This window comes from Tiliqua scincoides, chromosome 2, assembly GCF_035046505.1.
Source record: "Tiliqua scincoides isolate rTilSci1 chromosome 2, rTilSci1.hap2, whole genome shotgun sequence".
Taxonomy (NCBI): Eukaryota; Metazoa; Chordata; class Lepidosauria; order Squamata; family Scincidae; genus Tiliqua; species Tiliqua scincoides.
In genome coordinates, this window is record NC_089822.1 from 147,607,412 (window position 1) to 147,623,288 (window position 15,877).

Consider the following 15,877-nt stretch of genomic DNA (forward strand, 5'->3'; position numbering starts at 1 on the left):
GACCTGCCAAACTTTCTGAGAGTGATAATTACTCCCATGGGCCCTCCCTTGTTAACACTCATGGCTGCAACCCATCATTCAATCAAGGTGTCCTTAATCTTTTAATTAGTTCTCTAAACTCTTAAAGGAGTACATTCTCATGATACCCCAGCTATACTCAGTGCAAGTAAACTGACTACAGGCAAAAGCCCACACTGCCTTTAGGCACTTGGTCATTTCTGTCACACTGGCCAGGCCACACTCTCTGGTGCTGTCACAGTTGCAACTGCCATAAAACTGCTTATGTTGGTGGAATGGAACACTCCTTCCAGCAGTGTAAACAGCCCAGAGGATCACAACCATTAGAGCTTCAGTTTTTCAAACTTTCTGGAAGTTTGAGGACTGCAGTAAGTTCTTGTGGGGGGGGGGGAGAACCGGACTGCAGGGACTGGGATGCACTCACCAGTCCCTGCAGCTGCCTTCCTGGGGTACTGGGAGCCCTGCGCAAGCATCTGCAGGACTCCACAGGCTTCCAAAAGTGAAAGTGGAGTGATCACACTCCACTTCCAGTTTTGCAGAGGTGGAGCGCGATCGCTCCACTTTCACTTTTAAAAGGCTGGGGAGCCCTGCAGGTGCTTGCACAGGGCTCCCTGCACCCTAGGAAGGCTGCTGCAGGGACTGGTGAGTGCATCCCAGTCCCTGCAGCCCCCCTGAGCAACATGATCCTGGGGATGGGGCTGCCTTCCCCCTGCCCCCACCCCAAGGGGGCAGAGGCCAGGACTATCAGTCTGACTCTCCAATTTGAATACCTCTGCATTAGACTGAACATTCAAAATCCGTGCCTGAAAAGATCCATGAGCTCCCAATTCTGACTAGGGAACTGAACTTGGGTTAAATTTTCAATTCTTAATATTAGGTCAAGGATTTATTAATTTACAGAAATGGAGCAGGATATTCCCGGATAAATGGGCAAGAGATACTTTTTCAAGTGTTGTTCCTCTTATATTTAGCAGGGGGAGAGTAACTGTCCCTCTTCACCCCAGCACAGTGTCTTTTCTAGTGGCTATTGCTGGTGTTCTTCCGCATCTTTTTAGATTGTGAGCCCTTTTGGGAAAGGGAGCCATTTAGTTATTTGACTTTGTCTGTAAACCACCTTATGAACCTTTTGTTGAAAAGCACTATATAAATATTGATAGTTATGATGATGGTATAAAAAATAAATATGGGCTCAGGATACTTTTCTCTTAAACTAACTATAACACAGCGTTTTTCAACCGCTGTGCAGCGTCAGGTGTGCTCAGGGCCAGAGGAGGCAGGCAGCAGCCTTGGGCAGGAGAAGCAGGAGACAGCAGCTTTGACCCTCACGCAGCAGCAGTGAAAAAGCAGCATCTCCTGCGGCTTTGCATCTCCTGCTGCTGAATAAGAGGAAGGCTACAACCCAATCCTCATTTACCTGGGAGTAAGCCCTATTGACTATTATGGGACTTACTTCTGAGTAGACATGCCTAGGATTGGGTATTAAGTCCCTTGTCTGCCCTTCCTGCTGACTGGGCAGTGAGAGAAGCCTGGAGGAGGTCTGGGCAGAGTCAGTGGGAGCTGAGGGCAGGCAAGCAGGAAGGAAGCCAGTGAGCCTGCTGAGGCCACCAGCCTAAGAATGGGTTGGCTTAGGGTCCACGAAAGTCCCTTCTCCTTGCCACAGTTGCCTGCAGCTCCCCAAAGCAACCCTCCCTGCCTTGCCTTTGCCTTTCAGAGGAGGGGAATTGGGCCACAATTCTATCCACACTTTCCTGGGAGTAAGCCCCATTAATGGAACTTACTTCTGAGTAGACATGCCTAGGATTGGGCAAAGTGTCTACTAATCACACTTTTTTCTGAAATACAGGAGCAGGCAATGGGGGGGGGAATGTGAGGCAAGTGATTCTGGACCATTGGAAGGTGCAGACCAGTGAGGGGAGGGACAGTAGGAGAGATGCCAACTGCAATTATGAGATGGGGGGAATGTGCCTGTGGGAGGGGGTGGGGTGGGGTGGGGTGGGGTGGGGGGGAGGAGAGAGAAGCGCCAATTGCCTGCTCATGTATTTGAGAAAAAAGAGTGCAACCAAAAGCCCAATCCTAGGCATGTCTACTCAGAAGTAAGTCCCACAGGCACATTCCCCCCCCAATGTCCCCCCCAGTCTTTAGCTGCAATCCTAACCACACTTTCCTGAGAGTAAGCCCCATTGAACAAAATAGGACTTACTTCTGAGTAGACCTGGTTAGGATTGTGCCCTTTGTTATGCAATGATTTAATTGTATTAATTATATTAATTAAAGATTAATTGTAATGTAGTAATTTAATGTAAGTAAAAAACTGGGAGTGGGCCTTGACAATTTTAGAGACAGTGTCCCGTGAGCTGAAAAAGATTGAAAATGGCTGCTATAACACTTGCAGTTCCCACCAAGTTTAGTAGCGTACAGCCTCACTGTGCATAGAGATAAAAATGAAAAGTTCAACACTGTTATAAAATTTAACTGAGTATCCAGATTTATAGCTCTCTCTTAATTACCCTATAAGAATATTTATTTTCTGAACTCTTCTTTCTAAAAAGCTCCTTCTGTTTCTATGTGCCAATGCTGGAGGTCTACATACTGTACCCGAGCAGAGATAATAAAACTGTATTTTTGTTTACTGCAACACTGAGATTTTGTTTTACTCATATCTTCCTGCCTGGCAAAAGAACTAAGATCTACCTGCAGCACAATCTTGTGTAGAGTGAACTTGAAAGTAAATCCCATTGAGTTCAATAAGATTCATTCCCAGTATGAATGCTACCATGCTGGGCAATTCATTCAGGAAAAGAAGTCCCCATGTGTTCAAGATCTTATGTCCAGATAGGCATGCATAGATACTTTCAGATGCAGCAACGGCATCTCCAAGTATTATCTGAGTAAAATTCAAGGAAATTTACATTTCTAACATATAACAAAAAGTACAACTTTTCATTCTTGCTAAGATAAACAGTGTTTTTTTAAATGTAGAATATATATTTTGGTTAGGTAAGAAGCCAAAATTGCAGTATTTCAAATTTTTCCTCAAAATATATGTTCATTTTTACCCAGGAAAAAAGCAGCATTTCTTCATATAGCTCCAGAGTATCCATACATTTCACAACTCTAGCCAACCAGTTGCCAAGGAATTTTAATTAGTACATATGCGCTTTACTTTTTACAGATTTAAAATTTTAAGATGAATTTTTAAGAGAAAAACAAAACCAGAAGGACCCCATGAAAAATTTTTTTAAAAAATTTAGGTAAAGCAGCAGCACTTATTTTGCGTATAAAATTCAGTACAGGAACAAAAAACATTATCCTGCATCAGATTAAACCAGATATGGTCACATTACACTGTCGCACTTGTCCTCTAGGACATACCAGACCAGCATAGAATATGACTAATGTTGCCCAAATTCATCCAGTACCTCACGAAGGTATAATTATCTCTCAAGCAGTTATGCAAGAAACACTAATACAACCAGGCAGCCACCAGTAGCTTAAGAGACAAGATCAGGGCAGCACGCAGAGCAAGTTAACCAAAACAAAGATGTGCTAGACTTACCCCTGCAGCAAAGCCCAGGCTGCCATCCAGGACCCGTCTCTGCAAATTAAAGTAAAGAATTTAGCTTTCATATTGCTTAAAAGAGCAGGGTATGTCAGCTTATTGTGTTTGACCAATCCCCAGGAATGTGGAGCCTTCACCATAGCTAGGTTCAATATATTTCCATCTAATCTCCTATGGGGTAGATTTTCAGGGGTGGAGATAAGCAGAAGATTATGTCCTTGTGATAAATGTACTGTTGAGACTCTTGCACATATGATGTTTACTTGCTGCTTATATAAAGATTTGCAACTACAATACTTAGATCAGGTAGTTACTTCGTCAGGGTGGGAGGGGCAGGACATGGTGCGTTTCTTGTTAGCAGGAAGGGATCAAGAACGCATTTGTATGACTGCTAAATATCTTTGATTTTTAGTAGGCGCAATTTCATCTCCATGATTTATATATGACATTATTTATATTATATATGTATGTGCTATGATCACTGAGAAGCTGTGTACGGGGGAACTATGTGTGTCTTGGGCAGCTCTGTGTGCATTGAAAAATGTGTGATGTTTTAGGCTATTTTATTGGCTGTTTCTTTTTTGCTTGTTTTATTTGTTGTCTGTGATGCCAATAAAGGTTTCTGATCTGATCTGTGTAATGGTGCTGTTAAATGCAAAGACAGAGGTCTAGCACAATTCAGCAAGCACTCAAGCGCCCTGAATGTGAACATACACTGCACAATCCAGTTGCACATGCCTATTTTAGGATGCAGATATCAACAGCACTGTTCTGGGCCCTAGCTCTGGCAGCAGGTTCAAGGTTCTTTGGGATTCGCTGAGAAGCAAGTCAAGTCCACAGTTGTCATAAAAGATCTTTATTTGTCTAAGGCTGCAATCCTATCCATTCGTACCTGGGAGTAAACCCCATTGACTACAATGAGATTTACTTCTGAGTAGATATGGATAGGATTGGGCTCTAAAACAGTGGTTTCCAACTCATGGTCCAAGGACCACAGATGGTGCACAAGATTCTGAGAAGTGGTCCGCAAAGTCTCAGGGGGGAAAAAAAGAAGATGATCACCTTCTATCATTTCCAGCAACTCACTAAGCAAGCAAGAATGCCCCCCGGAGGGGGCAGAGAATGGAATTAGAGGACAGGTCCTCTCGTGGATTGAGAACTGGTTGAAGGCCAGGAAACAGAGAGTGGGTGTCAATGGGCAATTTTCACAATGGAGAGAAGTGAAAAGCAGTGTGCCCCAAGGATCTGTCCTGGGACCGGTGCTTTTCAACCTCTTCATAAATGACCTGGAGACAGGGTTGAGCAGTGAGGTTGCAAAGTTTGCAGACGACACCAAACTTTTCCGAGTGGTGAAGACCAGAAGTGATTGTGAGAAGCTCCAGAAGGATCTCTCCAGACTGGCAGAATGGGCAGCAAAATGGCAAACGCGCTTCAATGTCAGTAAGTGTAAAGTCATGCACATTGGGGCAAAAAATCAAAACTTTAGATATAGGCTGATGGGTTCTGAGCTGTCTGTGACAGAGCAGGAGAGAGATCTTGGGGTGGTGGTGGACAGGTCGATGAAAGTGTCGACCCAATGTGCAGCGGCAGTGAAGAAGGCCAATTCTATGCTTGGGATCATTAGGAAGGGTATTGAGAACAAAACGGCTAATATTATAATGCCGTTGTACAAATCTATGGTAAGGCCACACCTGGAGTACTGTGTCCAGTTCTGGTCGCCGCATCTCAAAAAGGATATAGTGGAAATGGAAAAGGTGCAAAAGAGGGCAACTGAGATGATTGTTGGGCTGGGGCACCTTCCTTATGAGGAAAGACTACGGCGTTTGGGCCTCTTCAGCCTAGAAAAGAGACGCCTGAGGGGGGACATGATTGAGACATACAAAATTATTCATGGGAAGAATAAAGTGGATAGAGAGATGCTCTTTACACTCTCACATAACACCAGAACCAGAGGACATCCACTAAAATTGAGTGTTGGGAGAGTTAGAACAGACAAAAGAAAATATTTCTTTACTCAGCGTGTGGTTGGTCTGTGGAGCTCCTTGCCACAGGATGTGGTGATGGCGTCTAGCCTGGACGCCTTTAAAAGGGGATTGGACAAGTTTCTGGAGGAAAAATCCATTACGGGGTACAAGCCATGATGTGTATGTGCAACCTCCTGATTTTAGAAATGGGTTATGTCAGAATGCCAGATGCAAGTGAGGGCACCAGGATGCAGGTCTCTTGTTATCTGGTGTGCTCCCTGGGGCATTTGGTGGGCCACTGTGAGATACAGGAAGTTGGACTAGATGGGCCTATGGCCTGATCCAGTGGGGCTGTTCTTATGTTCTTATGACCACCATGCCCTGGGAAATGCTGTCATTTCCAGCATTTCGCCAAGCGCTCCCCCACAGACTACTAAATGTGATTGTATTTTTGTGTGGAGGATGGGGGGTTGAGGGGTTGCATGTGGTCCACAATGATTCCAATTTTTGCCTCTGTTGTCCACAGGCTCCTCAATGTTGGGAACCACTAGCCTAGAGTCTAAGAGCACAAAGCTTACAGAAGCATTTTCAGATGACTCAATAGGCAACACAGCCTGCTAGCATTTAACAAAGCCTGAAAGCAATGAGCTAAGTTAACCACAAGATTATATAGGTTACTTGTTTACTTCATCAGAATTTTCAAGAAGAGACCAATTGGCCACAGAGTGATGCAATGTTATTGAAAATATCACTCAAAAACATCCTATCACACAGGTGGAGCAGATAATTGACCAGGCTGATACAAGCAAAAGATAACTTCTGGAGAAAGCACTACTTAATGCGCTTTCAGCTCTTCCCACCCTGATGCCACTGGATGATATAAGCAACCGAAGCCAAAGTCATTCGCTCTGAGTCCATCATCAGCTTTTCATGGGAACAGTCTAGTGGGAAAACTGATAGTTCCCAGAGGATGGGAGACACAAGACTTCTGCCAGGCATGGAAGGTGGTTACAAGCACACTCACCTATACTGACAGCTATTTTACTATACCATCCCTTTTCATTCTTCCTCACAATATCCCTTCAAGGTAGCTCATCACACTCTTATTTCACAGGTGGGAAAACCTAAACCAGCTTGCATGTTACCCAGCAAGTCCCAGCAAAGATTTCAGGCCTCCCAGACCTAATACTATGTATAATCAAATGCATAACTACAAGACAATACAGCAGTGGTTCCCAAACTGATGGGTCAAGACCCACCAGCCAGGGAAGCACTTGTCCCTACCCCTTTAAGGGGTGGAGAGGGGGGGAAGGTACCAACACGATCCCCAGGACAGTGCTGCTGCCAGCGATGGGAGGCAGTTTTTTTTACTTACCGGCAGCCAGCGCCAGAGTCCTGGGGGACCAGGGAGTCCTCCACAGGGCTCCCTGCACCTCCAAATATGTAAAAAAGAAAAGAAAAGACTGGACCAGTTAGTAACAAAACCAGATATGCCTTTTTCTTTTCTTTTTTTGCATATTTGGAGGCACAGGGAGCCCTGCAGAGGGTTCCCCGGACCCCCAGGACTCTAGTGCTGGCTGCCAGTAAGTAAAAAACCCACCCACCCCAAAGTAGCACAATCCTAACAATCGCATTGCTGCCTTCCACCCCCTCCCACACACGCACTTACAGTGATCCCAACTCCTTTGTAGGAGTTTGGGAAGCACTGCAATAGAGAAAGTATCCCTACTGCATATTCAAAGAGACAGAAATCAGCATGTAAGCTACAGAGACTTCTTCTTCCAGCACAAGTATTCCACTCAAATTTTTTAAAGTATGATGCTCTCCAAGGAAAACTCCAAGATTTAAAAAGTAGTGAGGCACGTTTAAATAAAATTGGATTGCATAATCAACTTTTCTTTTTATATGTTGATATTTGCTTCTAACTTATAGATCTGAAGGAGAGTTTGGTGTATTCCATATGCTTCTTCTGACATCTTGAATATTACTTGCTCTGGTTCCAGTTATCGATTCACTAGAGCGGTTATTCTGCATGTCTGGGATGATCAAACAAAACTAAAGACTCGTTCACATCTGAATGTACATCATTTGATTTAGCTGTTGTTGAAAAATCCATGGAAGCCATTCAAAACATTTTGTATCTGAAACTATGCAAGGCAGATCTGCCTGCAGAGTTAGATCTGCACTGGCCTGTTCACACATGCAAGTCATCCCTGAATGCTGCAGATACATTTATGTGATGAAGACAGGCGTCTCACTGAACTATTTGTCTCCCTGAAGCCAGCCACAGATTTTGAGGTCAGAACACTTCACATATTATCAGGGTACCAGACTTGCAGCAAGGGGTGGAAATGAAACCACATCAGTTGACATTCAGCTTATTCCCTGTAATACTAAGAGCAGACATGAGACTTTTTTAAAAAAAGCTTCTATCACACCCTATTTAAAAATCATTCCTCGCTTAGTTCAAACCACAATAAACGTGTCAGTCTTTAAAGTGTCACAGGACACAGTCATTTTTACTGCGACATACTAACTTGACCTAGAATGAAACCAAAAAAAGCAGTTCAAGATCAACAGCTTTATGCATTTGCAGCAATGAACTGCAAAAAATTAAAGCTGCATCATTTAAAAAGATCCAATATTTTAAATGTTGGGCTCATTTCCTTTTCATGAAGCCATCACCTATTGGTGTAATTCTTGCACAGGATGATCAGTACTCAGTCATGCTTGCAATATTGCTTCACATTTGCATCACTGACACCGACTACAAAATGCCAAGGATACAAACTGCATACACCGAGTTTCAAATTGCACCTTGAAAGACACGCTGAAGTACAAAACTCACCTGCCCACTGGAAAAGACAAATACAAGAGCTGAGCCAGCAGCTGTCAATCCCCAAGTAAGGAGGGTTCCTAGCAGTGCTTGTGACACAGGACTGTAGCCCAATAACATACTGAGTGCTCCTTTGCTTGACGACCTAGAAAAGACAAAGGTTATTAAGCATAATAGTTCAATATTAAAACCTTAGCCATTTAAAAACATTTTCCTCTTTGCAACAAGTTTTTCAGAGGTTCCAAGAATTTTTTTTTATATACTTCGACACATTTTCCTGTAGTGCAATCCTTGCTTGCACTACAGGAAATAAATACCACAAGGTCAATAAAACATACTTCCAGGTAAATGTGCATAAGACTGCAGCATTCATTCATTTTTCATCTCATTATGCATTATTGCGCATTACTGAATGTTTCTAGAGGACATAATAGTGAACTTAAAAGAGAAGTGAATTCAAGTTCCACAACAAACTCAAGCGGGGGGGAGGTGTGGTTTAAGCAAATCACTCTTAGCCTCAATTCTCCCTTGTAAAATGGGTTTATGGCCACAATTCAATCCGATACACTGTATGCTAAGGAATAAACCCCAGTGAACTCAGCAAGGCTTACTTCTGAGCAGGGATGGGAACTCGAGTTAAGTAACTTGAGTCAGAGTCGCGAAAACACTTGTTTTTCACTGACTCATGGGTACTCAAGTCACACTTGTCAATGACTTGGCCAAACACTCAAGCCTGGGACTACAGACTCAGAAAGCACCATAGATTTGGATAACTCGAGTCACCCAGACACAGTTTGGGGGTGATGCTTGTGTATTCTGATGCTGCACTGCTTCTGTGTTGCCCATAAGGCCTTGTACAGTGATCCAGAAGCCAGGTATTCAGATCTGCACGAGCTGCAGCAACCAGCAGCAGAGTACATTATATTCAGTTAGGAGGCAGAGACAGGGGCTGCAGGTGGATGGAAAAAGCCGCTTCTGTCCCCTCATTCACTCGCACTGCCCCCATCCCTTCCCGCCTTGCTGAGCTGGATGCATCCTCCCTCCCTCCCTCCCTATAGGTCCAGCTATGCCTGTGATGTGAAGGGAGGTGGGTTTCGTCGCGACTGGAAACCGTACAGCAGGAACCGATTAGGATGTTCTGCACTGCTGCCTTCACTTGAAGAACAGCATGGCTTTTGTTTACTGATGGGATTGGCAGGGACATCAGGGGAATGTTTCAAGAGAACTCTGACACATACACATGCCAGCAGCAGCTCAATTTTTTTTTCTGTGGAGTGGCAGCTGACTTTTTTATGGAAAAGACTTGGAAAGTCTTTTAGAGTCCCCAAAACACTCTGGGCAACTTGGAAAGTCCACCCATTGGAACTCATTTTAGAGTCAAGTTAAAAGGGGTGAAGACTCATGACTCAACTTAAGCCACGCTGGCTTCTGAGTAAAGATTCAAATATGGCACCATCTATGTGCATGGCACTTTAACAGAAAGAAAACATGGTTTCCTGCCCTAAGGTGCTCACATTCTAGAGACAGAGGAAGATAAGGTAGGAAAAAACTAGCGGAAGAATTTGTGATGATTTCCTATACAATACATATACAATATATATTAAAGACTTAATAGAAAGAGCATGTTTTGATAAAAGATTTGAAGGAACTAAAAGAGAAGCGAATGAGAGAGGCAACTAATAGGGATGAGATCCGCATAGAGAAGGTGGATGAATGCCACAATGCTGGAAACAGGACACTCCACCAGTCACAGGAGCTCTCTAGGTGTGGGGAGATCTAACAGTTGTCTTCTGCCTGGGCAAAACAAACTCTTCAGGGACGCTGTAAGCATTATGACATTGTCAATCTCACAGTGTAGTTGTGGGGATAAATATAGTTATGGTAAACCACTTTGTATTTTAAAAGTACTCCAAAAAATAATTTCATTCATAACAAAAATCACCTGCCCTCTCTTTAATTTACAGCCCAATCTTGTCCCACAATACCAAACTGTGTATATTCAAGATAACTATTGATGTTGACTAACCAAAGTCAGACATTTGCAACAGTCCCTGCCCATTGGTTGCAAAAATACGGAGAAGGTAAACCATATTGGGGGGGGGGGACACTTTACCATTATGCTGTAACAGTTACAGTCAGAAAACATTAGCCTGAAATATGGAGTTTTGAGCCAGTTCTCTGCAGATTTTTTTGGTTTTTGCTTGAACAACAATGGGCATGATCCAGCCAGTTAACACACTTCTACGTCCCATCTGTTTCACTGGGAGGGCAATAACAGCCACTGACATCAGTGAGATGTAAAAGAACTTAATGTCCTCTAGATTACACTCAGTGACATTTCATTTTCTTCTGACTTGCCAAAAACACACACTCCACAAACCTTCTTATGCACAAGCCGCATTGAAATGAATATGCTCTAGATCCTTAGCTTTTATTTTTACACACACCCCGTAGTCCATAAAGATAAACAGCAAAGATCCTCAGGATTCACATACACATCCTGCTGCTCTAACATGGAAGGAGGCAGAGACAAGGATTACAAGGTACTTTTGAACTTTGCAAATCAGGAATGATAATATGTAGGGTAACCACCAGAAAATCAAATCAAAGCAGGTATTTTTAAAATTTTCATCTACCTTAGAAGTTCTTGAAAAGAGCAACTGATAACGAAAAGACAGAAAAATGGGTTTGGTTCAAAGTATTATTGTTTTGCATTTGATTTACCATTGCCATGATAGCAAATGGATAACAGAGCTGCTCATTGTTCTCTGACTTCCAGAATTTTAATCATATACAGATTTATAAAGTTTCAATTGAGAGCATTTCTAAACAAACAAAATATGCTTTTTTCTTTCAGATGTTTGCATCTTGCCTCAGTTGGCTTCATAAGTCAGCTCCAAAGCAGAGGATATTAACATAGACCACTCCAAAAATGTCAAATTAGGAGGAGCCTCCAACTAAGAAATTAAGCCTCGCAAGACCTCAGACTGTTTTACTTCTTGCAGTTGTTTGGTTGCAAACAAGATAAACTGTAATCCCTTCTCAAGTGATAAACTTAGTAATTTTGTTCATAAAGAAAAGTATCTCTAGAGCAGAGATTTTCAACCTTTTTCATCTCATGGCATACTAACAGGGCACTAAAATTATCAAGGCACACCATGAGGTTTTTGACAATTGACAAGGCACACTCTGCTGTCAGTGGGAGGGCTCATATCCGCCATCAGCCATACTAATGAACTTTGCCCAATTTTCTGTGGCACACCTGTGAACTATTTGTGGCACACCAATGTGTCATGGCACAGTGGTTGAAAATGGCTGCTCTAGAAAATAACTTGGCATGAAGCACAAGATCTACTAAGTATGTGAAAGCCAATTTATGTGTACAGCTTATTGCTTGCTTGTGTCCAAATTGGGCAGCACATAAGGGCCATTCATTGTAAGAACAAACAGAGATACACACACACCACAAACCTTTCCAACCACAAATCTTTCCAACACAGCCAGAATGTCATAGCACCAAACTGCAAGTTGTGCTTGTGGCATCACCTATGTGCCTGCACTGTGCAATTGGCAGAGGTGCCTGAAAACTATTTTACTCAGAAGTAAGCCCATTGACTTCAGTAAAACTTGGGCTGTAAACCTATCTTACTAGAAACAAACACTGCTAGCAATCCGGCTGAACTAGAGAACTTGGGGGGGGGGGGATTGATCCAGACTCCTGAAACAATTTATAAGAAGTCCACCTGATCCTACAAACATCATAATCTTATCAGATAGAACAGCCACTACAAAAGACACTGTGCTAGAATGAAAGGGACAGTCACTCTCCCCCCTGCCTAAATATAAGAGGAGCAGCACTTGAAAAAGTGCCTCTTTGCCCAGCTACCAGGAATTATTCAGTTAGCTAGTATGTTGCCTGAGTAGTTATTCCATTGTTAAACCTTTCCTGGGAGTAAGTCCCACTGAACACAATAGGACTTACTTCTGAGTAAACCTGCATAGGACTATGCCCTAACACATTTTAGTGAAGCTCTATCAAATTTGTAATCACACAGTCTGATCTATCCAGAAAGCAAACTGCAACTGAATGAATGAATGAATGAATGAGCTTACCACACTGCTAACTACACGTTCAAATAAAGGCAGATGTGCTGCAATAGATTTTTTGCACAGTTCCAAAACACACACACCAGGCAGGAAACAGCTAAAAGCCTTCCAGCTCTACCTCCAGTAAAAAGAAACTTGCAAGCTGTAAATGCATGAGAGTATACAGTGTTGGGATTTGTTGGGTCTCCTACCTATTTTTTTTTAAATACATATTCTGCTTTAATTTTGGATTTCCATAAAGTTTTCCCTCCCCCAAAAAGGATGAGAAAATAAATCAACTCACTACATACAACAGTCCTCGGGACCCACAGCTCCTTTGGAACGTTATCACTCCAATTCCTGCAGTCACTTCCTGGTTCCTCTGTACACGTGTCTCTCAAACAGAGCTAGCCCTGCCTACCATTCCCCTTCAGCCACTGGCAAATCAGTCTGGAGGTGTGGCGTAGATTCTGTGGTGCACGGCTCTTGCGTTTGGAAAAAAGTGAAGCGGGCGGCAAAGCAAATCTGGCCACCTCCACTGTGTTTTCAATGGCATCGGAAGTGAATCTCACATAAGTTCAGTGTAACTAATTAATTGCACTCAGAACTGGGGTTTAAGGTTGGGATTGCACCCTGATTAGGAACACACCTGGAAGAAGTCATTAAACTCAGTGCAGCTTATTTCTGAGAAAACATACCTAGGCTTGCATAGTGTTCTAACACTGGGATCCTATGCTCAGCTACTCAGAAGTCCTATTGAATTCATTGCTACTTATTTCCAGATGTATGTACTGAAAAGGCCGATTCGGAAGTGACATTCCCTTCCGCACTGGGCAAGTGTAATCTGTCCCTGGTCTGTCTCCCTGGCTATGGGCCTTCCTTCTTTGCCTCTTTGCCTCAGTCTGTTGGGTAAGTATCTCTTCAAACTGGGAAAGGCCATGCTGCACAGCCTGCCTCCAAGCGGGCCGCTCAGAGGCCAGGGTTTCCCACCTGTTGAGGTCCATCCCTAAGGCCTTCAGATCCCTCTTGCAGATGTCCTTGTATCGCAGCTGTGGTCTGCCTGTAGGGCACTTTCCTTGCACGAGTTCTCCATAGAGGAGATCCTTTGGGATCCGGCCATCATCCATTCTCACGACATGACTGAGCCAACACAGACATACTTTATGTATACTATACTATAGTATACAGTATTGTATTGGCAACCTTCAGTCTCGAAAGACTATGGTATCGCGCTCTGAAAGGTGGTTCTGGCACAGCGTCTAGTGTGGCTGAAAAGGCCAATCCGGGAGTGACAATCCCTTCCACACCGGGAGCAAGTGCAGTCTGTCCCTGGTCTGTCTCCCTGGCTATGGGCCTTCCTTCTTTGCCTCTTAGCCTCAGACTGTTGGCAAAGTGTCTCTTCAAACTGAGAAAGGCCATGCTGCACAGCCTGCCTCCAAGCGGGCCGCTCAGAGGCCAGGGTTTCCCACTTGTTGAGGTCCATCCCTAAGGCCTTCAGATCCCTCTTGCAGATGTCCTTGTATCGCAGCTGTGGTCTACCTGTAGGGCGCTTTCCTTGCACGAGTTCTCCATAGAGGAGATCCTTTGGGATCCGGCCATCATCCATTCTCACGACATGACCAAGCCAACGCAGGCGTCTCTGTTTCAGCAGTGAATACATGCTAGGGATTCCAGCACGTTCCAGGACTGTGTTGTTTGGAACTTTGTCCTGCCAGGTTATGCCGAGGATGCGTCGGAGGCAGCGCATGTGGAAAGCGCTCAGTTTCCTCTCCTGTTGTGAGCGAAGAGTCCATGACTCGCTGCAGTACAGAAGTGTACTCAGGACGCAAGCTCTGTAGACCTGGATCTTGGTATGTTCCGTCAGCTTCTTGTTGGACCAGACTCTCTTTGTGAGTCTGGAAAACGTGGTAGCTGCTTTACCGATGCGCTTGTTTAGCTCGGTATCGAGAGAATGTGTGTCGGAGATCGTTGAGCCAAGGTACACAAAGTCATGGACAACCTCCAGTTCATGTTCAGAGATTGTAATGCAGGGAGGTGAGGCCACATCCTGAACCATGACCTGTGTTTTCTTCAGGCTGATTGTCAGTCCAAAATCTTGGCAGGCCTTGCTAAAACGATCCATGAGCTGCTGGAGATCTTTGGCAGAGTGGGTAGTGACAGCTGCATCGTCGGCAAAGAGGAAGTCACGCAGACATTTCAGCTGGACTTTGGATTTTGCTCTCAGTCTGGAGAGGTTGAAGAGCTTTCCGTCTGATCTGGTCCGGAGATAGATGCCTTCTGTTGCAGTTCCAAAGGCCTGCTTCAGCAGGACAGCGAAGAAAATCCCAAACAAGGTTGGTGCAAGAACACAGCCCTGCTTCACTCCGCTTTGGATGTCAAAAGGGTCTGATGTGGAGCCATCGAAGACAACAGTGCCCTTCATGTCCTTGTGGAAAGATCTGATGATGCTGAGGAGCCTGGGTGGACATCCAATCTTGGGGAGAATCTTGAAGAGGCCGTCTCTGCTGACCAGGTCGAAAGCCTTTGTGAGATCTATGAAGGCTATAAAGAGTGGCTGTCGTTGTTCCCTGCATTTCTCCTGCAGTTGTCTAAGGGAGAATACCATATCAGTGGTGGACCTGTTGGCTCGGAATCCACACTGCGATTCTGGATAGACGCTCTCTGCAAGTACCTGGAGCCTCTTTAGTACAACTCGGGCAAACAGCTTTCCTACAACGCTAAGGAGAGAGATGCCGCGGTAGTTGTTGCAGTCACCCCTGTCACCTTTGTTCTTGTACAGCGTGATGATGTTTGCATCCCTCATGTCTTGAGGTACTCCACCTTCTCTCCAGCAGAGACAGAGGATTTCATGCAGCTCAGTGACGATGATCTCTTTGCAGCATTTTAGGACTTCAGCAGGGATGCTGTCTTTTCCAGGTGCCTTGCCAAAGGCAAGGGAGTCCAGGGCCACGTGAAGTTCTTCTAGGGTTGGTTCACTGTCAAGCTCTTCCAGCACAGGCAGGCACTCAATGTTGTTCAGTGCTTCTTCGGTGACTACATTTTCTCTGGAATATAGCTCAGAGTAGTGCTGCACCCAGCGTTCCATCTGCTGCGCCCGATCCTGGATGACCTCGCCTGTGGCAGACTTCAGAGGGGCAATTTTCTTCTGTGTTGGACCTAGGGCCTGCTTGATACCATCATACATCCCCTTGATGTTGCCCGTGTCAGCTGCTATCTGTATTTCGGAACAGAGCTGGAGCCAGTAGTCGTTAGCACATCTCCTGGCAGTCTGTTGGACTTTGCTGCGAGCAGTTCGGAGGACCTGCAGGTTGCGCTCACTGGGACAGGCCTTGTATGCTGCTTGAGCTCTCCTCTTTTCCTCAATGACTGGTGTCAACTCCTCAGAGTGGGCTTCAAACCAGTCTGCCGCCTTGT

General features: G+C 44.5%; 1 protein-coding gene across 1 annotated transcript in view; it reads right to left on the minus strand.

The window, feature by feature from the left end:
* LOC136638827 (zinc transporter ZIP11-like) overlaps positions 1–12,821 on the minus strand; it is a 178,240-nt gene extending 165,419 nt beyond the window's left edge. Inside the window, exons 1-3 of the mRNA XM_066612854.1 lie at positions 12,768–12,821; positions 8,390–8,522; positions 3,575–3,613 (exon numbers count right to left, since the gene is read on the minus strand). Coding sequence (XP_066468951.1) covers positions 3,575–3,613; positions 8,390–8,497 — 147 coding nt within the window. The 5' untranslated portion in view covers positions 8,498–8,522; positions 12,768–12,821. The remainder of the gene's footprint in view (positions 1–3,574; positions 3,614–8,389; positions 8,523–12,767) is intronic.
* Positions 12,822–15,877: the final 3,056 nt, after the last annotated feature.